The sequence below is a fragment of the Gymnoscopelus microlampas genome (genome assembly GCF_963454915.1).
Source record: "Gymnoscopelus microlampas genome assembly, chromosome: 16".
In the NCBI taxonomy this organism is placed as follows: domain Eukaryota; kingdom Metazoa; phylum Chordata; class Actinopteri; order Myctophiformes; family Myctophidae; genus Gymnoscopelus; species Gymnoscopelus microlampas.
This window is the reverse complement of record NC_139953.1, coordinates 17,679,667-17,705,916: the sequence shown is the minus strand read 5'-3', so window position 1 is coordinate 17,705,916 and position 26,250 is coordinate 17,679,667. Positions and strand designations below refer to the sequence as shown.

Genomic DNA, 26,250 nt, shown 5'->3' with positions numbered 1-26,250 from the left:
TGAGATACGGTCTGCTGTGGTAAACAAAACACACCACTGACAGACAAGATGCTAACTGAGGCCCTTCCTCACGCCTTGCTGAGCTAGCTCTATGCACAGCAATTTTTTTTCACAGCTCGCAGCGGCTGGCGGAAATAACTCTGTATTTCCACAGTCATTCATCTGTGACTGAGCTGAAGGAAAATTGCTCCCAATATGAGGAAACTTTGCACACGATATGTGGAGTGGACAGTTTCAATTTGACAACAAAAACAAATCTGACATTCTTGAAATGACTAGTAGGCTAAGTTGACTTCAGATGAAACCTAAAAACACACACAAATGGCGATATACTGTAAACACTGGACCCAAGTTAATACAATCAATATCCATTGATTGCATGGACGCCAGGAAGACTAACAACCATTTTGTGGAAGCTAATGTGGATCCAAATAAAAAAAATAGAATAAAAAAATCTTCTAGCACTACCCAAAAACTGAATTATGAGTTTTGACCTCAAATTCATGTCAGTCCTATATGGATTCTTCTCTCTCTTTTTTATGAGCTTTTCCAGCATTTCTCCTTTTCTTTTCGATAGTGACAGTCAGGGAGACAGGAAAGGCGCACTGAGAGTAGGGAAATAACACAGCAAACAGTGAGGCTGGCCAGGAGTCGAACCAGGGACACACTTAAAGGACCACCAGGGGCGACACGAATAAGCAATACAAAAAAGCGATGCAATAATTATGTCAAACTTTTATTTTGGTGATGCCTCATTCATACAATGTGGCATGCACCCTGACCATTCGGCTATCGGGTTGCACTCACACATTGTAACAAAATTCGGAAATAGATATATTATGATACTGTGCTGCTGCTGGTATTCCACCAGACCAGTTCAGTCTCAGCGGTGCACCACCAAGACTTAACGTAATGTGTTTTTGTCATGTATGTTTCACCAGCTCATCACAAGCCCTAATAGACTCACATGAGAATGTGCACATATGTATGGTTATATAGATATGAACATGCAAGATAGATATTAACATTGCAAAATGGAACTACTGGATGCTTGCTCCCCCACTCACCCACCTGCATGTACAGGCAAAGCCAGCCAATCACAAACATCCCTTCAATAGAATCAAAGTGAAAGATATCAAAAATAACTAATCTATAATTGACAGATTTTTATCTTGGACCCCTATTTTCTTCAATTCACTATTGTCTTTGGATTCACTGACCGTGAGGAATGCAACACAAACAAAAATTCTCCATGAGTTCAAAAAGAGTCATTTTGGGGGTGAAGTATTCCGTATTTCCTTCAATAGTGATTTGTGAAAGAAGAATGACCCCAGAGTCTGTCAGACTAGTTTTCACTCTCCTAGATCTAGGTAACCTGACGCTACCAGATCCAAGAAGCTTGCTCCACACATTTGTTTCACAGCCTGGTTACTCAATACCGCCCCATCTGGCAGGGTCAGGTTAGATCTAGGTATTCAGACCAACAACCTCCGGCTCAGAAGCCAGCTTTTCTGACCTTTAGGCATCCGATATGAACACATGACAAACAACTAACTTAAGTCAATTTGAGTCTGAGGTTTGGAGCAATTTAACCTCCCCAGACCAAGCCAGCTCTGAGTCTGCAGCATTCCTCTCAGTTTTTTCCACTAGACCCTCTGCTAGCACCAGGAGTTTGGGCGTAACCTAATTTCAGTGCTGTAAACCAAGATTTGCACCTCTACTACTGCACCAGCTCTATTTCCAGAAACAAACTGGTTAAAATCGAAATGTCCTCTTGTTTTGTACATTGAAAGAGTTCTCCTCCAAAATACTATCGGCCTATACAGTACATTTTTAGGTGAACTTGAGGTATTTCAACTTCATGGCAATAACAATCTGCATGTCTAGGCTATACTTTGTTGACCTCAGTCTTACACTACACTGCTGCTGACAGTGTTTTACAAACTGACTATCTGACGTAGGCCTAATTTAGTTTTTAGAGGGGGAACCACTTGCTCCAAAAAGGTGGATAATCCTACTTTGAATCTAAATTAATCTATATAACATAGTTGTGTTCTATAGAGTGCCTTTTTTCTCATTATTTTTTAATTGGGGGATATATTTGCTTGGGGCCCTAATGATTAACTGTCGTCATCTTATGTTTATCTTCCCAAATAATGTGTAGACCCCCTCACCTAAACACACACACACACACACACACACACGGCAGTGAATGATGTGAAATGTCACCACTGAGAGAGTGGACAAAGCACTTGGTTTGTTCACTCAAAAGGAAATGCCTTGCTAGATACATTAAACACAACCGCAGACAGGCAAGCATGCAGGTGATTGGTTGGTATGTTGGTTTGTGTGTGAAGAAAGCTACACAACTTCCTGCCATGTTGGTACCGTCCAGCCAGGCTGGGGGACTTCAGGCATACTGTAAAGAGTCCTATTGAGTGGTCAAGCAGCCTGGAGGAGCAGAGTCTGCCTTTCCAGCACGAACATATTCATAAGAGTGAAAACGTATGTACTCATATAGCCAACAACAATGCTATAATCTAAGTAAAATGATTAATATAAGCATAGTTATTATACAACGAAAACACATGAATATTATGCAAGAGGACACAGCCACTGTAAAGCAAATTAGCAGTAACACTTTTTTTTGTTACAAAATATCCTTTTTGCATTTAACCACTTGAACCCCAGCATCACTAATCTGTGGGAAACATTAGCTACAAATAACAGATCTACAAGCTCAAAAGATGTCGCAATGTGATGCATTTTGAGCTTGAAGATCTTCTATTTTTGGCAAAGAGATTTGGTGTCGACGTACGTAAATAAAGCGGTCAGAGAACAGTTGTAACTCAAGTCCTTTTCACTAAGACTAGAGGGTTCGAGAGGTTAACAATACACACACCCAAGCCGACACAGTGAGTCATTTTTCTAAATTTCATTTGTGTGTCATTTTCTGTTACTTCTCTCTCCAGAAACAGGACACTGAGCTTGGAGAGACGCACACTTAAAAGCAAATCAATCCCATTCATAAAGCACTTACAGTGGACTGCACACACACCATAATTTCTCTGGGTATGAGTTATGTGACCTGCATTATTAATTTAACTAATGCATTTCAATTACTATTTGTTAAGGTGGGAAGGTTATGTCTGTGCTAATGCCTGTCTCACTGGCTGACAATGCAACTCTGGCATTATGACTCTTGCAGGGCATTATAGTGTGTCAGTGTGGATGTGGGTCAGTGGGTCTATTCAGGCACTCAGACATGGAAATTCATTTCCAAATAGGGCAAACTACTTAAGAATAAATGGTAGATAATAGGATACTCAGTCATGGCAATAATACGGGTGTCACATACAATATATAGTCTGTTACAACATACTGGGTTGCTGAAGTTTAGACTACATCATCGGTGTCTGAAAAACTGGACACATTTCTACAGGATTTTCAAATTAACACACACAGGCAAGCAACACATTTCACATGCATTAGATATTGGTTTTACCACTTCCAACACCAAATTAAAGTCATGCTGTGTAACTCTTTCAATGACGCAGGTTATTTTAGATATAATCTTTCCCTGGTATATTTTTCACAACAATAACCATTCCACAATAAATGTGTTTTTGACATCAATGGTTTCCAATAAGAGAGATGTCGATGTATCTCTTATTTTCATGCCACTCGTGCACTGCCAGCTATAGACAGTCTTCCCCAACAGCCCCAACTCTTACTGCCACACTGTGACACAAGCGCGATATGTGTGCAGGCCCAGGTTTGTCAAACAAACAATTCATACTCACACAGTTGCGTCACGTGCACACAAAGATTGCAGACATACCTACACATGGTTGGTTGTTGGCACCAACAGTCTCAGAAATCATCAACCAATAAACATATCTGCCAAGAAAGTCTTGTCTGGTATCTTAGGATCAGGTATGGTAATTAATCTTAACCAATACAATGGAGCATCCTGTTCCAAGCTCAACAGGCTCAGAGCAACGCAAGTCAGCAGCTGCCTTTTCTGTCAGGAAGGACAAGAGAGGACCAGTGAGAGAGAGAAAAAGATTTCAAGATGCATAAATTGTCTATCAAACAGTTTGGAAAACGGCACAGTAACAGCGTGCCGTTACAGGACTGCAGAAGAGGCAGCTGACAATTCCTTACATAACTGTTGAGAGATGGGAAGAATACCACAGAGAGATGGAGAAAGAGAGAAAGGAGACAGTGAGAGACTAGATGAAAAAGAGATGGTCAAAAAGTCATAGGATTCTTTATTAAAGACAACTCCAGCAGCCCCCACCCCCTCCCCTGTTGTGTTGCGCGTGTGTGTGTGTGTGTGTGTGTGTGTGTGTGTGTGTGTGTGTGTGTGTGTGTGTGTGTGTGTGTGTGTGTGTGTGTGTGTGTGTGTGTGTGTGCGCAAACATACAATTATCTCTGTCTATGCATCAGCATCACACATCTCCAGTAAGCCATCGACACATTCAACCATAAACAGCTTCTAAACTGGCCTTTCCGTGCAGGGCAGGTTCACTAGAAGCTAGATAGATTCCAAGATAGCTAGATATATACATGGAAAACCACATGCAGGACTCAAAAGTGAGTCACAAGACAGTCTGTTCTGACAGAGACAATTTTAATAGCAGAACATTGTGCTACTTGATACACTCAGGCTGGGTCCGGACTTCACCATTGACAGCTAGGTCCCCAGTTTGAAAATAGTGAAGCAGCACTGACCTAGGCTAATCTGCTGAAAGCCAAGGATATTGGGGGGGGGGGGGGTACCCCCTGCTGCTGAATGCATCCTTCCTGCCCCCCCAGGCTCAAAGCAACAGCAATAAAGTCATGTCTCATGGCTGTGATTGAGAGGTCTCCTGTTTGCAACAGAGGATGGTCATTAAACAGTGGTAGGTGCCCGTGCATGGGGTAGTGGTTAAAGGAACAACACGTGCCACCGCTGGCCTGTTCAAAGACTTCCTACTGTGACTTACCCTACATAGTCTCTCAATCATCTTTACTGCCGTCTGTGTCAATAGACAACAACAACAACAAAAAGTAGGAGTTCAAGAGACTTTGGGAAGAAGTCTAAAGCAATTGTTCTTATGAGGACTGCTTTCTCACAGAATTTCAGGAACATAATATACAGTAAGTAACAAATGATTTCTCTATGTAAGAACGTCTCACAGCCCATTTCTGGCTCCAGGGCCGCAGCTTGAGAAACAGTGTCCTACAGGGTTAATGGCAACCATTAAGTAAAACATTGCCATTTTATGCTCAGTGGAAAAAGGGTCTCTTTATTTACTATGTGGAAATGTGCAAGGGCACATGGAGTGTGTTTTCTTTAACATACCTCCTCCATGCCCAGTCTTGCTCAAAGCCCTGTCTGCATCATCAGGAGCACTAATTTATCTTTTCTCTTCTCTCCCTGCGGTGGCAATTTACCTCTCATAGTGCCGAGCTCTCATCTAAACTACCAGCCTGGAGAGTTTTTATTTCAATATATAAACATGTGTATTTTACAGTCACATCTATTACATAAAATTTCAAGAAGGAAAAAAAGCCTGGAGAGTATGCTGTACCCCGAGTTGATACAGAGACACAGTTCTAAAAAGAAGAATATTTTAAAGCTTGAGCAATGACAAAATGTTATTTCGTGCACCCAATATAAAATGTGCTACTAACTATATGCCATACATTTTTAATTGAGCTCTATATTAGGCAGCATGATGATGGCTGAAGTAGCCAGCTTGGAAAAGGCACATCCTCCGAGTTCAGCTGAAGTGAACAGGAAGATAGAGGAAAGCAGGTCCCACATTATGCCCCCACGCTTCACACCCCCTTACACACAAACTTACGTCCTGCTGGAGAGTCTGTTACAACGTGCCCCGTACATAGCCTTTTGACAGATTTGATGTGCTAACGGGGAGAATTGAGAGGGGGGGGGGGTCATGCCATAAAGAGAGAAGACAAATACATGGATCACACAGATGCTTGGAGAAGAGATGGACGATGGATAGAAAATAAGAGAACACAGAGAGAGGAAGGAAGAGGGGAGGAAGGAGGGGAGGGGGGTATTCAAGGCCACGCAGGCGAGCCGAGTGCCAGGCAGACGCATTCTCAGCAGGCCAATCCAGCCTGCATTCTGCACTCCTGTACACTGGCTTTCTGTGCTCTTTCATACACGCATGCACACAGCCAGGGAAAAGGAAACTCTTGACTACATTCTTTCACACTGATTTGCGAGCTTGCTGATATGAAGGAAGGCCGCAGTGGGTTGAACAGAGAGATGGTGATAGAGAGGAAGAGACAACGAGAGAGAGAGAGAGAGTGATGCCACTGGCAAAAGTAAATAGATAAAGTGGAGAAAATGAGATGAAGTCTCTCCTGAGTCCTGTCTGTTCCTTTCAAATATTGGAGTGCAGCCGTTTCCTAAGATGACGGACATTGAACTTCAGTTAACTACCTAGAAAGAAGCCTTTGGCGAGGACGTCCACCTGTACTTTACTAGAGAACGAGAGGAGGGAGTCAGTGGAATAGGCTATTATTGGCACCATGGTTCAACCCTTAACCTTAAACCTGTATTTACCCAAGGTAGGTTCACTGAACACATTAGGCCTATTGGTGTACTTCTCAGCAACACCCTGCCACCCACTAGCAAAGACAGACAGACACCTGCTGAGAGCTAGGGTTTGGGTGAATGGACACTGGCAATTGCATCCACACACACCTGCTGGGAGCTAGGGTTTGGGTGAATGGATACTGGCAATTGCATCCACACACACACACCTGCTGGGAGCAAGGGTTTGGGTGAATGGATACTGGCAATGGCATCCACACACACACACACACCTGCTGGGAGCTAGGGTTTGGGTGAATGGATACTGGCATCCACACTCACACCTGCTGGGACATCACTGGCATCCACATTCAAGCCTGCTGGGAGCTGGGGTTTGTGAACATGGACACTCAGCCAGTTTTTTGGATTATTGATTCTCTTTACAAGTAATAAAAGTAAAAAAATCCATCAGATAAAACAATGATAGTTTGACAGTAGTTGGGCAATGAGGGAAAAACATTATTCAGCCAAGCACGTTTACCAAACTTACAGAAAGAGATGTCTCAAACAATTATGTTGGGGAAAATACGGTGAATATTGCTCAACAGGCCACGAAAGGTCAAGTGTTGCAAACATGCTTCCCTATTTGGAGGGGGGGGGGGATACAGTAGGCCTAGTGTGCACACAGTGCGTGTCCATGAGCAGCCCATCCAACTCTGTTTATGCACTGTAAATAACCAAACTCTTCACTCTTTACTTGCAGCAAAGACAAGTAGGCTTAAGAATATATACATCGTTGAGGATGTTGCTTTCCTCCTATAGAGCACATGCAAAAAAGACAAAGAGCCTATTCAAACAATCCTAGCAACAGCAAGGGACATGAGGCAAGAAAGAAATTAAGCTAAACAATAACACTCAACCTTAGCAGCATACAGTCCTCTATGGCAGGGAACTTTTTCATGCCTAGAACCCCAAGCTGAGAGAGAGATGAAGCAGGGAGTCAGGGACCCCCTCTATAACCTATTGTATAAAATTGTGTGTCAGATTAAACTTTTTTTGTTTACTTGGTCTGCTCTTTTTTCCCTAGTCTACACCGATACCTCTTTGCCAAAAATAGCCGATCTACAAGGTCACAACACCTCGCAGTGCGAGGCGTTGTGAGCTTGTAGATCTGCTATTTTTGGCTGAAGTTCTCCTCGGAAAAGGGATGCTAGGGTTCAAGTGGTTAAGGTAAAAATAAATAATCATGTCACACAAAGATTTGCCAGCCCCCCTGTAGTAACTCTGAGGACCCGGACCCCAGTTGAAGACCCTTGCTCTATGGAATACTTCAATGATAAGTGGGAGGTCAGTCCCTGACTCCGTGCTTTAGGGCAAATTAACAGGAACTGATCAGGAGGGGTAAAAGTGAGAACCTGGGATTCTATATATTTCACTATAGTTAACTATACAGTCATATTGAAACTACATAGAGGGCTGACTGAGATTATATACTTGTTTTCGCACTTTTGTGCAAGTGCACATTATAAAGGTCTAAAGACAAGAATGGAAGCACAGTTTTGCAATGACATCTGTGTTGATGAGTCACTTAAAAGTTTGATGATTGAGTTAGGAAATTAGGCTAAATTGTGATGATTTATGAACTCATCATCATGTCATTTTCTTAAAGTATGCCATGGTTTCTTTTTTGAAGGGGATGTCCAAACTGTGCATCTTTGTAATACTTATGGTTAGCTGAGGATGTTTATTTTTATGTTAGAAATCACCATTCCTAGAAGGGTTGGGGTTTGGTGACAAAGTAAGTAGCCTATGAAACAGTTACATTACTGTATGGTCACATGCAGTCAACTATACACACACTAAAATCCTCACTCCTCTGTTAATTTAACTCTGGGAGTTAAATGGATTTTACTGTGTACTCCCTTAACTGGAGAACCCTAATTTAGGTTTGTCATATTGCAAATTAACTGACCTCAAAACATCAACAAACCTGATTAGACTAAGCTCTCAGTCCAAAAATAACATGTTAAAACATGTAATTTACATGGAAATTAATTATTACCACTAGCCACATTCTGATAAACTTGTTCTGTGACTCATGGTATACAGTAGCCCTGAAACATCGGTTCCATGACTGTCATACCATGACAGTTATGGAACCGATTGTTCCTTCCTGGTTTTCGATTTTTTGACATTTACAACTCTCACATGTACATAAACGTTCAGATTTCAAATATAAAGTGCTTGCCCCCGAGCCACGGATGTTACAAGTTGAGCCGGCCCGCGATAAGTACCCGTATCTCCCGTATTTGTAATGTATCAGAGTGCAATACACCTCCCAACCAGTAGTGTCGCATAGGAGAAAATGGACCTTTGCCGGCTCAACTTGTTAAATTCCGTGGCATGTCGGTCAGCACTTTATATTTGAAAACTGAACGTGTATGTACATGTGAGAGTTGTAAATGTAAAAAAAAAAAAAAAAAACAGGAACAAACGGTTCCATGACGCTTGTGACAGACGAGCGTCATGTGAACCATGGCTAGGTATACAATATCTACTGTAGAAGCTACATTGGCAAGTAACTAATCATAATTTGGAGGTTATGGTATACTCAAAAAAACCATGGCTGAAAAAATAAGCACAGTGGTATCATGGCACGATGACTCTCTTCTGTGGTCTGTTAAAATAAATTCAGCTTCTTATCTGCAAGTTTTCTTGAGCGCCACAGTTCAGTCCAACTGAAGAGTCAGACTTTGATTGATTAATTTAGAAGAGGCCTGTAAACAGCTAGAAATTAAATGTATGAATAATAACAGGCATCCTAATAAAAAAGGTATTTAATAGAAACTATAGACTGGTGAGAACAGTCAAACGGTCTTAGATAGGCATGCACCGAATGGGAAATTCTTGGCCGAAACCGAATACCAAATATAAGAAACCGTTGGCCGAATAACCAAATATGGTTATTAAAAAATGTTTTTTTATATATATATATATTTGTACCATTGCTGTTATGGCTGTGCCTCTGTTGTAGAGCTACATGATTATGGCAAAACGTATAATCACTATGGGTCCATATTGAGATCAGTTATACATTCTGTATTCGCTGTCAAAATCTATTCAGCCGAATACCGAATATGCTTTTTTTGGCCATATTCGGCCGAATATATTTGGTGGCCGAATATTAGGTGCATCCCTAGTCTTAGACAGACCAGACAGAGAACAAGAATATTCCAATTAGTGCACTTTTATGGTTCCAATAAATAAATCCTTAACGATAACCAAATAAGCAGGCTGCATGTAGCTTAAGCCTTACTCATAGTAGTGTGACCACAGAATGTGAGGGGCTTGCTTAAACAACTCAGCAGGACATGTTCAAACACAGATGAGGTAACCCTACGCAACAAGTCTCCTCTAACAAGAGGAATACAACAGTGAGAGGAACAACCCATCACAACACACAGGCTACAGAGTCTACTACAGCTTGAGAGTCTGGGAAATATAACAAGGAACCTACACAAGTACACATAAGGCTTAACCCTCAACGTTTCTGTCTGTCACTGCTGTAACACAGTAACCACAAATGTGACCAAGTTCCTTGTGCAGTGCACGCAATGAGCTATAAGGCTGAATATAACACGAAGACGCCAGGCACCACAAACTTTAAAAAGTAAGACAGACAAGCTAGGCTGAGTAACCCGTTTCACTGCATAGCAAAGACTTTTAACAACAATCTCACCACACACACAATCTGAGAAACCTCACAGCTCAGCGAGCTCACAGTTGGAGGAACTTGGGACCATTTCACACCAAGTACAGTAAGCTTGTGATTTAGGTCTGTATTGTTTTGACCAGGACAAAGGCTTTGTTTCCCCTAAATGGAGTCAGCAGCCATGCCCTCATACAGAAACTCGCCTTGAGGTGACTCCAAATAAAGAAATGGCCATATAGAAAATGCCATTGGTGGCATTTTGGCAGTGCTGTGACTGTGGCTATTGTTGGCCAGAGTACCATTCATGCAGTATAAAAGTTATTATGTGATGTTCCAAAGTTCAGAGGTTGACCAGTGAATAACCTCAGCCTCAGGCCTATAACAAACAATGTAATGTAATCCACCTAAATGAAATTCACTCAACCACCCTGAGATCCAAACTCATTAATGAATACATAATTACTACTCTCGTCAGGTGAGGGAGCACAGGGACATTACATGGCCCATTCTGGCTCATCTCCTACAACACAGCACAATAGCCCATGGATGGACTAAACTTTTGGCTACAAGGTGCAGATGGGTGTGGGGCAGTGGTGTAAAGTAACTAAGTACATTTACTCAAGTACTGTACTTAAGTACAATTTTGAGGTAGTTTCACTTTACTGGAGTGTTTCCAATTTTCAATACTTTTACACCACTACATCTCGGAGACAAATATTGTACTACAATTATTTGAAAACTTTAGTTATTTGTTACTTTGTAGATTTTTATTATTATTAGAAAACATATATTAACCACTTCAGCCCAATATACATTTCGGCCATTTCTATATTGCAGTATTGATACTTTTAGTGAAAAAATGTAGTACTTTTTCCACCCCTGGTGTGTGGGGAGTGGGGACATGGCTGTCAAATGGAAAGAATGTCTCTCCACACAGAGCACGCAATCTCGTCAATAAGTCAGCAAGACATGAGGAAATGGCAAAGGCTAAGTTGTCATGCAGAAAACAGATTGAAGACGCTGCTATTGATATTCCTGGAATGTGTGAAATGGTATTGGGATCCTTGAGAAAACGTCACTGTGGAGAACATGAAAGTTTGCTCAGAGTTAGAAGAAATTCACCCCCGGGTTTATTTCAGCGACTTCGCGACTGCTAAGTACTTACAAAACACCACATTGACATTAAGTTACAGACTGTAGAGAGTATAGTTCAAGTTATAACATTCGGTGGGAATTCCAGCCATTATATACAGCTAAATCCAGCTAGCTAGTTCGCTAAGCTAACCAGCTAACTGCAGAGGGCTAACTTTATACTCCCCCAGTTGGGCAAAGCGTTGCACAGAATAAGCAGAGAAATCCTTGACACTTCGGTTTGGTGGTTGATCTGTAGCTCAACCTCCTTCCTTATATTAATAAAAAACAAATATAACGTAGCGTGAAACAGACTGTACACACATCACACCACATTAAGCGCCTCATGATGGGAAAACTCACCCATTCCTGTGCTTCGATCGAAGCCCCGTCGCACCGCCTCGCTATCAGATGTTGGGAATCTTATCCTGCAGCCTCTCTATGCTAGCTTAGCTACCAGCCAGGTAGATGTCTATTTACTGACGCCTGAAGAGTGGATTTGTCGGTTCGCTGCCGATAAATGTCGTATATCCATTCGTCTTTCTTCAGCAGCAGCCTGCCCCAAGCGTATCTACTTGGTGGCGGGTTTGTGTGGATGATTGTGCAGGAAGTTATCCAGGAGTCTCCACCTTTCTTGGACTTCCCTGGCTGTTCTGTTCTGCTGCCATCAAAATACTAACATAGAGGGGAAACTTCGCGATGTTTCAGGGCCGGACAGACCGCGACAGTCCCGCGAGAGGAACTTTTAATGGAATGTTGATCCCGAGCTCCTGTATTATTATTAGCCCACTCAGCGAGAGTAATTAACAGTGATGGAATAAGTACTAACATTTGTTACTTAAGTAGAAGTATCAATACTGCAATGTAGAAATACTCTGTTACAAGTAAAAGGCTGGTATTCAAAATGTACTAAAGTACCATAAGTAAAAGTACTCATTAGGCAGAAATCCTATTTGAAGTTTTCAAATGTATAAACATCTTTTGAAAATAGCAGATCTACAAGCTCACAATGCGTCGCATGGCAAGGCATTGTGAGCTTATAGATCAGCTATTTTCAAATGGCCGAAAGTGGGCTGAAGAAGTGGTTAATGTATGTTTTGTAATAATAATCAAAATCTACAAAGTAACTAGTAACTAAAGTTTTAGTAAAAGTGCAATATTTTCCTCTGAGATGTAGTGGAGTAGAAGTAAAACTACTGAAAATTGGAAATACTCCAGTAAAGTAAAAAATCATCAAAAGTGTACTTATAGTACTTGAGTTGAGTAAATGTACTTAGTTACTTCCCACCACTGCTCAGTGCTCAGCGAGTGTAAATAATGGTCATGTGACAGGCCACTGCCAGGGTACAGACAGAGAAAAAGAGAGATGGACATTCAGGTGAAACTAGTTGAAACTTAGAGTCTCAAATAAATGTAATGTATCATCATATCTATGATAGATATTATCTGAGATATTAAAAGATAAGTCTACTTTATAAAAAAAAACTTGCATTGAACTATATCAATCAATTAGATCTCGATCTCGTTAATAATTTGATAATGATTAAAGATAATCATTTAAAATGTGTTGAAATGATATATGGGCAATGTCAGGTTGATCTAATGGTCTGACGGTTCTCTAACTAAAAAGCCACAGGTTAAAAATCATACAACTGTCAATAGCCTATAAATATTATAAACAACATTTGTGCTCTGCATAAAGCCTGCCCTAAACCAATCAGAAACCTGTGTCATCATGACTACATGGGAGTACACACACATGACCAATGAACTGAACAAGACTGACAACTCTGAGCCTGAGGCCCTCTACACGAAGGGATAGACTCAGAGCAAGCCGTTCTTCCTGAGATAGCTCGGGTCCTTCAATGTGTGCAACAGGCTGCAGCAGATGTTCTTCCAGTCTGTAGTAGCCACTGTCCTCTTCTTTGCCATGGTCTGTTGGGTAACATCAACACAAGGGATGCCAACAAATATACTGGTGAGGAAGGTTGGCTCCATAGCAGGAGTTAAACTGGACAGTCTTTAGGTGGCTGCTGTGGGGAGGATGAGGAGGAAGCTGAAAAAAAACCCATCTCATCTCCTCCATGATGTGCTAGGGGGCTAGGGGGTTGAGGAGCACATTCAACCCCCACCCCCCTCATTTAACCCCCCCAACATAATGAGGGTTGAAGTTGTGATGGTATGATCACTTTTGGTCACTTTTACTGCAAACTAATTATAGTATTGAATTCAATTGAACTGAACAAAACATGTCTTTTGGGGGACTCAGGATTCAGAGAAAGCCAAGCTGACTCACCTTTTTACTATTATTCACGAACACACCAAACGTATAAAAAGTCAAACCCTGACTCCATCAAAAATCCTTCTCTTTGGACCCAATTACAGTACTTTTAGCAGAAGAATCAAACCTTGATTCCCAACCGTCAAATTAGGCGTGTCTTACTACAACACTTGTTGAAAGGACAGACGTGCCAGAAATCCATCTGAGCCTCACTAATGCTCGCCCGGGCTGCCATGAATAATTCTGCCAATATATTGGCTCCACAACAGTTGGCATACTGTAGTTGGCAAACTGGTATGTTATACTGCTGGGTGCTATTTTAGAGGCCAATTGACACAGAGCTTGGTACTGTAGAAGAGCCACTTCATTTCAAGTGTCTCTCTTTATTTCTCTCTCTCTCTCTCTCTCTCTCTCTCTCTCTCTCTCTCTCTCTCTCTCTCTCTCTCTCTCTCTCTCTCTCTCTCTCTCTCTCTCTTCACCCTTCTTTCTCACAGTAAACTGCACACACATAATTATACATATTGTTGTCTGCTACCGACAGCAATTAATTAACACATACACACGCACGCACGCACGCATGTGCACGCGCACACGCACACACACACACACACACACACACACACACACACACACACACACACACACACACACACACACACACACACACACACACACACACACACACACACACACAGACACACAGAATGAAAGAGCTATGACTAAACAGTGCTACTGGAAATAAATCCCATATGCATGAGTCCTTGGCAGTAAATGCTGTTTAGGTATCAAAGGGCAGTGTAGGCTTTTCCCCATCTGCTTATTGACAACATGCCATTAGAAATATGCAAGCCACACGCCTGCATGTTGTACAAATCCTGGATAAGGAATCACCCACTGAAAACTTTAGCATTAATTGCTAAACTACTTGTCAGCAGTGACAACAGAATCAGAGAATCAGTAACGGGCACGACAGCCAAAATTGGGAGAGAAAAAGGGAGGGGGAATACATAAATAATAAAGCTATTCATAATAAATATAGATGATATAATAAAATAATGTATATTATGAAGTACCATTTAATATTTACTAAATATGGTGTGCAGAACTCTCTTCTTCAACTTATTGTTACTCAGTCCAGCACCCAAGGTGTGTGTGCCTTCATGCGTGCGTGTGCGTGTGTGTGTGTGTGTGTGTGTGTGTGTGTGTGTGTGTGTGTGTGTGTGTGTGTGTGTGTGTGTGTGTGTGTGTGTGTGTGTGTGTGTGTGTGTGTGTGTGTGTGTGTGTGTGTGTGTGTGTGTGTGAGTGAGTAAAATATATTGTGGTTCCATTTGTACACTCAGAGTTAAATTAAGAAAATAGATTTTATTGTGTACTTTGCTACATATTTCTTATTTCACAAAAAAATTACAATTTTCACAGCTCTTAATGGACTCAGGCGGGCAAAAACCATGAGAAGCATAACATTATAAGTGCACGATAAAGAGGGATCATCAGGGCTTAAAAAGGCTACTTCTTCAACCACTGCTTGCTTATCTCTCATGGACACATTGAACTGTAAAAAAAGAGAGAAAAAAAAGGAAGTAGTTGTAAATACAAATGATATGCAAAATATGCTGAACCACATATTGGCAAATATAGAGGATGTGGTTGAATATGTTGTGTGAGCGACAGAGAATGGATGCCTGGATCTCCTAAAGAGATTATGGAACAACCTCCGTCTTTTCAATCTGGGATTTTTGTTTTTGCTGTCCTTTTGTGGTTGACGTAACCCATATAATCCTAATGTTCACAGACATGAAAGCATGGAAGACATATATGTCATCAGTCAAAATCCATCACGTTTTTATGTAGTTGTTGCAAATACCATGAAAAAGGGATGTGAAAACATGGATTGTACAGCTGGTCTTTTATATAGTGTACACCAGTGAGATTAAATACATTAATCCCTACAACTTGATCTGATTTGCTGTATCTAGAATGTGTTCTTTTCCAATGAAAGATAACATTATCTCAAACAAAATAATCTATTTGAAGATATGCAAGTTTGAAGTTTTCTCTATGAAAACATTTCTTTAAGCACATTTTTGCATTTATTTTAAAGAAAATATATGTTGTAACAATATAATCAATAACCTCATCTGATCTAATATCATAGGCTAGTTCAGCAAAATGTTCCTTATGTAGATCTCTGCACATAATGTGCAGTAACATACCGTAAATTAATAACAGATTAAGTGTGGTAAGCAATATTACAACAGACTCACACGTTTGCATTGTCTCTACAGGATTTGATATGCACAGTATTTTGGAGTAGTTTCTAACAAGCAGTAGCCTACAAGACTCTAATGTAGCTAAAGTGTGTGCTACTGTTATTCCCTCTCTCTGTAAACAACTGCTATCAATGTGCCCTTGAGAGAAGGCTGCACAGTGATGAATACACTGCAGCACACAGTCTGTAGACTTCAGTTCACTGAAGAGAAGACATCATTGTAGATTGGATTTTTAGCCCCTAGCAGTGGGGCTATAAGGGGCTATGTTGGTCGGTCGGTTGGTCAGTCTGTCTGTCTATCTGTCTGTCTGTCTGTCCATCAAACCATCCGTTCACCACTTTGGTCCCTAACAACAAATGTGGAAAGAACTACTGGCTGGATTGAATAGAATGATGTGAACTTTCATGACACAGTTGGCCAGACATTGGCCTCTAGCTGATTTTGGTGACCTAATGGCCTTTCCTCTACCACCACAAATGTCCACTTGCATACAAGTTATCTCCAAATGTGAAGGGCAGCGTGTCATGAAATTCTGAGTGCATGCATGCTCCCCAGATGATGGTACACACACTTTATCTCAAAATCTAATTTGAAACTTGCTGAGTCCGTTCTAGCTCCCTGGAAGGTGAACCCTATTTGAGAGACCCGATCGCCTATCCTCCAGGGCACCAAACTGTGGTGAGTGCACCCCCTGGGGTATGCAAGCTGCCTCCAGGGGGTGCGTGACATTAATAGTGTAATTGTGGTTGACGATTATTTCTCCCCTTTTATAATACCAATTGGTATTGATAGGTCTGTTTTTTTCTACGTTATCAATTAATAATTACTTGCATGTGTAACAATTTGCATAAGCCCAAATCATATAACTTTTTCTTATTATGAGGTATCGTATAATTAATCCTACTGTCAAGCTGTCACCTTTCACTTAGAAATTAGGCCTTTCTGGGCATGTGTTTATCATATTTTAGTGTGCCATCTTGGCATAACTTAATCATGTCAAGGTTGCTTCCCAAGCCCTGTATTATCTCCTCTCTGGGAGATCTTGTTTTAACTATTTTGCCTCCTGAAAGTTAGATAAGGTAGCAAATATTTACAGTAACAAGTCATCACAAACTTTGGATTGCCATGGCAGCACCTGATTAAGCCTAATTCTGAAAGAGGTGGTGCCATGGTTTTGCACTTTTTCTGTTTTTCATGTGTCTCTGAGGTTGATAGAACTTCATTAAGCCCCCTGGTGGTGTTTTTATGATGTTTTTGTCTTCTCTGACTATTTTGAGTTTCTACCTGGAGGCCGAAACCTTGAGGGTCAAACGTGCCAATAGAAAAACAGCCCTTTAGTGACATGGTAAAATTGTACCCTCCCCCTCATTATCATAACACGACAGGTGTGGGCATGAGGAGGAGGAGGGACTAGGACACGTGGGTGGTGCTAAGGTGGTGGAGGAGGTGCTAAGGTGAGAACTAGGTATACTTAATGAACTGGAGGCGTGTCCACATAAAAACATAATTTTAACAATTTCTGTACACTTTTTTGAAAAAAAATCTTCCTCCTAGTATAACCATAATACCTGATGATTATGTTTTAGGGGGGGAAAAAAATCACTGAAAATCACGACACCCCGTCTTGAAGGAAGGGCAACATCAGATGAAGAACTTGCCCAGCTGAGAAGATAGCTTGGAGCCATTAATGCAATAACAAATTGTGTCATATTTGTGGAACCATGGTACGTTGCCCTGGTTACCATTATTGATAAGAAAACTGCCTTCGATTCTGTGCCTCAGAGAATACTTTTTACTATACTGTCAACCTCGTCTGCTTCTCTCAATAGAGTGATTCATTTTCATACAAACCATGGCTGCCTTTACTTTTTTAACTGTACACAGGAAAGTACAGTTTTAACTGTACTTTCCTGTGCTTCCTGTGCTAATAAAGTATTCAATCAATCAATCAATCAATCAATTGCATGGGCCTTATCCTGAAGGGACAAACCTGGCATCTTTCCACCAGTGTTGCTGCTTGGAGGATACACAAATTCAACAAAGGACCCATGCTCAGGTGCCAGGCACACGCCTGTGCCGGGGTCACACCTGACTGGCACACACCTGCCAGCACTTGAAGCTCAAAATGAGAGTGAAAACCTTTTGTGGGCAGTTTATTATCAACGTATATACATTTCTTTGAACTTTGACCTTTGACCAAACAAATACCTCAGTAGGTCAGTTCATGTTTTCTTTTCAAACCATGTGAGGTCATATTCTATCACTGGTAAACATGGTAACATTTTACTGCACCAAATTGGAGAAATCTCACTTCACAATCACCTACAGTCTCTATTGCCCTCTAGCTAGGGCCACCTTCAGGCCAATCGATCAGCTTCTTCATACAATACTGTACATATCTCATTAACCGAAGATTCCAGGATGAACCCTACAGATTTTGATGACCACATAGTGGCTTTTCCACTACCCCTAGAATCTGGGGGCTACTAGACTCTTGATTTTTTTTATTGGCCAGTAAAATAATGATACTTTTTTCCTTTTTTTAACCATGTGCCCTTGGCACTGACAATCATATTTGGACTACATTCATCAGTGACTGTCATGTTTCTTACTGTTTGCCTTAACATTCAATGTCACAACAAATTGACTCAGCTTGAGCCTACTGCATGTCCATTGGATGTGACTTGATGCCATCTTGTGGAGAAATGGTGAAACCACAAAATTACAAATAATGACGGGAGACAGCGCTCAATGGGGCACAAACTATGGGGACACAGATGCGATGCCCAAGCGTCGTGTTGTTTTGCGTCTGGACATTTAGGTGCTTACGTCACACATACGTTTCTGTTTGGTAATATAACGATTTAATAGCCTATTAAAGAACTTCCATTTTAGAAGTAGGGATATGTCAGTAGGCCTAAATCCAGTGGTGGAAAAAGTAAAACAATGTATTGCCAATCAGGAGAGAGCACTGAAAATGCATTTTCTGTTTAAAGAGCTGGAGAGACATGGTAGACTCCTTTTACTGAACAAACACTCTATACATCAAAGAGAACTATCAGAGCTATTTAACACTTATTTTAACCAAAGTAAATCACGTACCCTACCTAAAACTAAAAGTATCAATACTGCAATGCAGAAATACTCCAGTAAAGTAAAAAATACCTAAAAAATGTACTTAAAGGACGGCTTCACCCATTTTCAACCTATCTTCATAATTGATCTTCTTCACTAATGATCATGGTAAAATGTTACAATTTTTTTCTACTCTGGGTCTCATATAGGAGGGCTATGTGTCACGGTCCGCTCCTCGGACCGTGGACTGTGACTTTATTATTTAGCCTATGTCTGACCTTATATGGTATTGGACCCTTTTGGACCCTTTTGGCCACTCTTCCTGTTGTATTGTTCCCTGTTCTCCCTGTACTGTTATTTTGTAGTGTTGTCTTAGTGTTTCCTGTTTTGCCTTGTTGCCGCTTCCTGTCTTGTCTCGCCTGTATGTGTTTGCATTTGTAGTTCACCTGTGTCTTGTTCTGTTACAGCCAATCATGTGTTAATTGTCCTTTGTTCTCACCTGTGCCTAGTTAGTCCCTGTCTATGTATATGCCCCTCTGTTTCCAGTCTGTGTTGATTCATTATTGTTGTCACAGTGTTCTGTTGGTTACCTGGCCTTGCCTTGTTTTCCCTGTTTAGTTAATAAAACCCCTGCATCTGATCCGTTCTGTCTCTGCGTCACTGTCTGCGCTTGGGTTCTACAACTCCCTGCCTCGCACCGTGACAGAATGAATCAACCAAATGGACCCAGCGGACAGCCTGTCGATGGCCAGCCTACTCATCAGCCTGCACCCCTTGGGTTTGTAGGCCTCCAGCCTCTCTGCTCCGAGCCTGCCTCTGTTGACCCCGTGTTCCCTGAGCCAGCCTATGCTGAGACAGCTGCTTCCCTATGCTGGGTCTCGCTTGGCTATCGTCAGGGGGAACCGGGCGAGGGGGCGTCTTCGCCCTGGCCTTCGACACCGCCCACGCTCCTCCACTGCCCAGCATCCAGGAGCCTTCACTGCCCAGCATCCCGGAGCCTCCACGGTCCAACTCCTGCTTCGCCCCGGGTCAGCTGCGACGAACGGCGGGCGGCCTGCCGAGACGTCCGAACCTGGACGTGCTCCGCCAGTATCCAGGTGCGGTGTCCGGTCCTTCTGTGCTGGTTCGTGGTCTCGGCAGGGCCGCTCGTGACCCGTTTTCCGGTCGTCGCTGTCCGGGGCCTCTCCTGCCCTGCCTGTGCCCTCTGCGCCGATGCCCTCCGCGCAGAGCCCTGGCAGCCCCCCCCCCCCCCCCCCCTGGTTCTTCGCCTGCCACCCGGGCCTCCCCAGCCGTGTCCCGGCTGGTTCCCGGCGGCCCATCTGGCCTCGACCCCCCTGTCTCCGTCCCTGGACCTTCGCCCGCCGTCCGGGCCTCCCCAGCCGCGCTCCGGCTAGTGCCCGGCGGCCTTCCGGCCTCGTTCCAGTCTTCTCGGCCTGGTCTTCGCCTGCTCTCCCGGACTCACCGGCCGCAGTCCGGCCGGACCCGGTTGGCCTTCCCGGCCTCGACCCACGCCTCGCCTTCCTGCCCTGCCTGTGCCCTCTGCGCTGATGTCCTCCGCGCAGAGCCCTGGCAGCGCCCCCCCCCCCCCCCCCCCCCGATCCTGTCTCAGCCCTCTCCCCCCCCGGAGGTTCTGGCCCGCTTCTCTGCCCCCCCCCCCCATTCCGGTTCTGGGACGCCTGGAAGTCGTCCCGTGGAGGGGAGGTACTGTCACGGTCCGCTCCTCGGACCGTGGACTGTGACTTTATTATTTAGCCTATGTCTGACCTTATATGGTATTGGACCCTTTTGGACCCTTTTGGCCACTCTTCCTGTTGTATTGTTCCCTGTTCTCCCTGTACTGTTATTTTGTAGTGTTGTCTTAGTGTTTCCTGTTTTGCCTTGTTGCCGCTTCCTGTCTTGTCTCGCCTGTATGTGTTTGCATTTGTAGTTCACCTGTGTCTTGTTCTGTTACAGCCAATCATGTGTTAATTGTCCTTTGTTCTCACCTGTGCCTAGTTAGTCCCTGTCTATGTATATGCCCCTCTGTTTCCAGTCTGTGTTGATTCATTATTGTTGTCACAGTGTTCTGTTGGTTACCTGGCCTTGCCTTGTTTTCCCTGTTTAGTTAATAAAACCCCTGCATCTGATCCGTTCTGTCTCTGCGTCACTGTCTGCGCTTGGGTCCTACAACTCCCTGCCTCGCACCGTGACACTATGGACACTTCAGAAACCCGCCTAGTAGTGACATCATCATTAGGCAGGGTTTTTTTTTTCCAAACAAGAGTCCACACTTTTATTATGGGGCCAGGCTTCCAGCATGGACCCATATTGTTATTGGCATTATTCCGTTTCTTCTTCTTCTTCTTCTTCTTCTGCCGTTTTTGCCAGTTCTGGCTGAACCGTGCAGTCGCTTTTTAAGAAACTCGGCCATATGATAGATGGTCATGAAAAACGATCAAAAAATAAATCTCACAATCTTTCGTCAAAAGGTGGCGCTATAGCACTCAGTTGAAAATGACAACTTTGAACAGGTACAACTCATGCCCTGTTTCACCTACAGCCATGAAACTTCGATGCACACATGCGTCTCCTCATGCTGAACAACTTTCACACTCTGACTTTTGACCTCTGACCTTTAGATCTCCCACCATTTTGAATTATATGAAAAACAGTTAAAACCTATCTCCTCCTGGGATATTTGAGTAATCTGCACGAAACTTTTTACACATGAACTTTGGACCTATACCAAAAAACGTTTGCAAAATATCTTCCATAAGTGAAAAAATGAAGCTTTAATGAGCCAATGAATATTGTAGTTTTATGACAATTATTCATCTGCCCCTAACACATACATGCAGACTTACCATTCTTTGAAACTTTGCAGAAATGTAAAGGGCCATTCCAAATATCACTGAAACCAATCTTACTCCAATTGGTCAAACGGGGGCGCTATAGCAATTTTTTGAAAATGCAAACTTTAAACAGGCAAAAGTCATGCCTCGTTTGGCCGACAGCCATTAGACCTGCTTACACATGTGCCTTGACTAATGAGGAACACATCTATCACGTTGACCAGTAAGCACCGCCCTTAGATTGTCCGCAATCTTGAGTAGTTTTTTCAATGTATAACATACTTCATTGTGAAAATAGCCGATGTACAATCTGACAACTTTTAATGGTTTGTGAGCTTGTAGATCGGCTACTTTCACTAGTTTTGCTTCTGAGGAGATGTACAATTTCTTAATTGGTAAATGGTTTGTGAACGAGTGATCTTAGTGTTAGTGAAACAGGGGCTTGGGTCATGACAGAAGGCAAGAGTTTGTGATCCTCAACAGACAATATCAGCCTGGACAAAGCTATAGCACTATAGGTAGTGTTGCAGCTACCTAAGAGTGCCTCACGACCACAAGGTTGCTGGTTCAAGCCTCACTTGATGCACACTCATTTAAGTTGAATTGCAAAAAACATGACTCAATCTATTCCGTTTCCATGGCTCTCTCTCTCTCTCTTCAATCTATTCCGTTTCCATGTCTTTCTCTTCAATCTATTCCGTTTCCATGTCTCTCTCTCTGTCTCTTCGATCTATTCCGTTTCTATCTTCAATCTATTCCGTTTCTCTCTCTCTCTCTCTCTCTCTCTCTCTCTCTCTCTCTCTCTCTCTCTCTCTCTCTCTCTCTCTCTCTCTCTCTCTCTCTCTCTCTCTCTCTCTCTCTCTCTCTCTCTCTCTCTCTCTCTCTCTCTCTCTCTCTCTGAGGGTCGGCCATAGCTGAGTGGTTAGTGAGCCCGCCTAGGGAGCCAGAGGCTCTGGTTGCCCCAGGTACGATTCCAGGCGAGGTCAGCAAATGTATCGATGACATGAAATTTGTCCCTGAGCAAGACTCTTAACCCCTAATTGCTCACAGGCCCTCATTGGAAACAAGACCGCAAGGACTTTCATGAACTGACCTGTTAAAGGAATTATCATTTCTCTTTCTCTCTCCTGGCCCCGTATTATCGCTGCTTGCAGCTATATTTTCAATTTTAATTAACTGGAGAACAATGGCTTCTTATAGCATGCTAACTTTCCAGGAATAAAAAGCCCGCAGTTTCTATTAGCTTGGATTCCCCATTGATGATGTCACTGGTAGGCGGGTTTCTGAACAATCCACAGCCCTCCTCTGAGACACAGAGTGAGTTGACAAAAATGTTACTATATTATAATGAGCATTAGTGAGGACCAATTATATGAAGATAGGTTGAAAATGGGTGACGTCGACCTTTAAGTAGAGTACTTGAGTAAATGTACTTTACACTGCTGCCTAAAATAAATCATATAAAAGGGAAAGTTGGACATATGCATTTTTTTAAATACATTTTTATAATTTCTTGCAAAATATATGATTAAATATCCATCTAAGAAACCGATGCAAAACAACTGTTAGGCCTGTACAGGATTAAGTTAGCAGGTCATTTGGTTAATTACATGTGTGTTGTAATGACCAATGTTTACCGGTAGAGGTCAGCCTATACATAGTCATTGAAGAATACCTGAATGAATGAAGCATTTTCCCAATGTCAACATTATGAGTTGGTAATAATGCGAGCAGAGATGGCTGAACTGTCTAGATCAGGGCTCTTCAACGTTTTTTCAGCCCAAAGACCCCTTAGCTGAGAGAGAGATGAATCAGGGACCTCCTCTACATATTGTAATAAAATTGTGTTGCAGATTGAACTTCTTAATAGATTTCATTGAGCTTCATAGACTTGTTGTAGCATGCTAGGGTTCATGTGGTTAATCCTATCACACAAAGATTTGTTGGCCCCCTGTAGTAACTCTGAGGACCCCCTGTTAAAGACCCCTGGTCTAGATAATCTGTGTATCATAAGGGCAGTTAGCAGTTAATTTTCTTTTGTGTTTTCCTTATTGGAACTTAGTAGGGAAAACACTGAGATGTATACAGTGTAATGGACTGTGGTGGAAGAAATACTCAGATGTTCTACTTAAAGTAGCTTAGCAATACCTTAATTTAGAGTGAGAGTAGAGTAAGTAAGAGTAGAGTAAATGAAAGTTCTGCATTCACCATTTTACCTGAGTAAAGTACAAAAGTGGCCAATAGGCATCAAAAATATGTACAGTATCATACATATTTACGTAAAAGTAGGCAACTGATTATGCAGAATGGCCCATTTCACAATAATATTATTGGATTAATACATTCATGTGTTCATCACTTTAATGTTGCAGCTGGTAAAGGTCTGACTGGTTTGAATTAGGCCTACTTTATGTGTTGCTGGGTATAGGCTTAACCTCTAATACATAATCAGTAATGTAGGTTTTCTAAATCTGCAAAGTAAGCTGTCAAATACTTGTAGTAGAGAACAAAAGACAGTATGCCCCTGAGGTATAGTGGGGTAAAAGCATAAGTCGCCTATAACAAATGGAAAACACTCAAGTAAAGTGAAAGTACCTCAAACTTGCACTTAAGTAGGCTACAGTACTTGATACTTGAGTAGAGTAGTTACTTGCAACCACTGCAACGGATAAACAGGGAGTATTTGATCTTAGGGGTAAAAGCTACAATCAGTTTTGCATTTTGTTGTAAATATAAGGATTCAGCTGTAACTAGGCTCAAAATTGCTACAGGCTGTATGAAGGACAAGACAAGTAATCAAACCAATGTTTTTTTTTTCTAAACTAGTAGTTTATCCCTACTTTTACTGGCCCAATCGGGAATGATGCAAGTTGGGACGAATACAGGAAGGGACGTGGGCATTAGTGAAATCTGGGCACCAGGAAGAGTGGGCACCAGGCCTCGGAGACTGGGCACTAGGGAAATCTGTGCACCAATACAGAGTGGGCACCAGACCTTGGAAGACTGGGCACCTTTTAGTAAAATAGGCCTAAACCTAACCGTAATCCTAACCCTAGTCTCAGTAAAACTATGCCTAAACCTAACCTTAACCCTAACCCTAATCTCAGTAAAACTATGCCTAAACCTAACCTTAACCGGCGATACATACAGTACATGAGTTTGACGTCTATGGTTCTCGAGATACACGTTGGACGGATACACACACTGACACATGCACGCAGAGATTTTGAAAATGTATAGTAGGATTTAGTTCCATGGGGATATGATCCTTTTGTGTTTCAAAATAGAACAAATAAGACCCAGCATTTCAAGTGGTCTGTTAAATTCAATGATTAAAAACAGAAGTGATGGTTTATATTGGGATTTTGCCAACACGTATCTGAAATATAGAGAGATTCAGTTGCCAGAGGCAGCAAAGCAGTTGGAACACAGATTTAGAGGAAAAGGCAAATAGCCTACAATTGGGGAAGCAACAATGTAACCATGATAGAAAGATGAAAAAGGTGAAGAAACATCGATAATAACAATACAGTATCAACAATATACAACAGTATACAATAAGATCCAGTATCCGAACTGTACAGTATAAAAAGTGAGAGGGGAAAACAGTATCAGTGCAAACAATAGAGTCAGTATCAGTACAGTATTGTCCTCAGAATGGATGTTACTCCAGAGTTATTAGTCAATGGACTGAGCAGAGCGGCCGTGTTCGGCATTGTATAACCTCATGGCTACTGGCACAAAGGACAGACCAAGTCTATTGTTTTTCTGCTGGGGTCGGATGAATCTGCCTGAAGCACTGCTGCTCAGTCGGACCTAACCTCGCGTCACCAGGCTTTACACGGCAGCCCAGTATCTCCTCATGGAGGGGATGGGAAGGGTTAACCAGAGCTTCCAGCTTCCTCCCAGTTCTCACCTCTGCCACCTCCTCTGTACTATCCAGTTTAGCACAGATGACAGAGCAGAGCCAGCCTTCTTCACTATTTTGTTGTTGTCTGTTTGTGTCCCTTATGCTGTTGTGGCCCCCCAGCAGGCAATTGCAAAGAAGAGGACACCAGCTATTACAGACTGGTAGAACATCTGCAGCATTTTGTTGGATGTGCCAAAGGGTCTAAGCCTCCTCTGAAAGAATTATGTTTATTTTTTTTATTTTTTTTATTTGTTTGCAGTGATTAATAAATGATAATGTGGTATTAGCAACATAGACATAACAAACAAACTGTGAATCCTGATATAAGGCATGACATGAGTCTTTGAAACTCTTACAATTAAGGCAGTCTTTGAAACTCTGCAAATTACAGTAAGGCAGAGTCTTTGAAACTCTGCCAGACAGATTATAGCTCTGACATAGGGAGGTCTGGCCTACCTCAGTGAATTAGGTTTTGATGTTGGAT

At 42.2% G+C, this 26,250-nt stretch overlaps 1 protein-coding gene across 1 annotated transcript in view; it reads right to left on the bottom strand.

The window, feature by feature from the left end:
- Positions 1-12,055, bottom strand: part of cd2ap (CD2-associated protein) — a gene marked incomplete at its 5' end in the record, with an annotated part of 72,308 nt that extends 60,253 nt beyond the window's left edge. Inside the window, one exon of the mRNA XM_084081676.1 lies at positions 11,763-12,055. Within this exon, the coding sequence (XP_083937802.1) occupies positions 11,763-11,766 (4 nt within the window). The remainder of the gene's footprint in view (positions 1-11,762) is intronic.
- Positions 12,056-26,250: the final 14,195 nt, after the last annotated feature.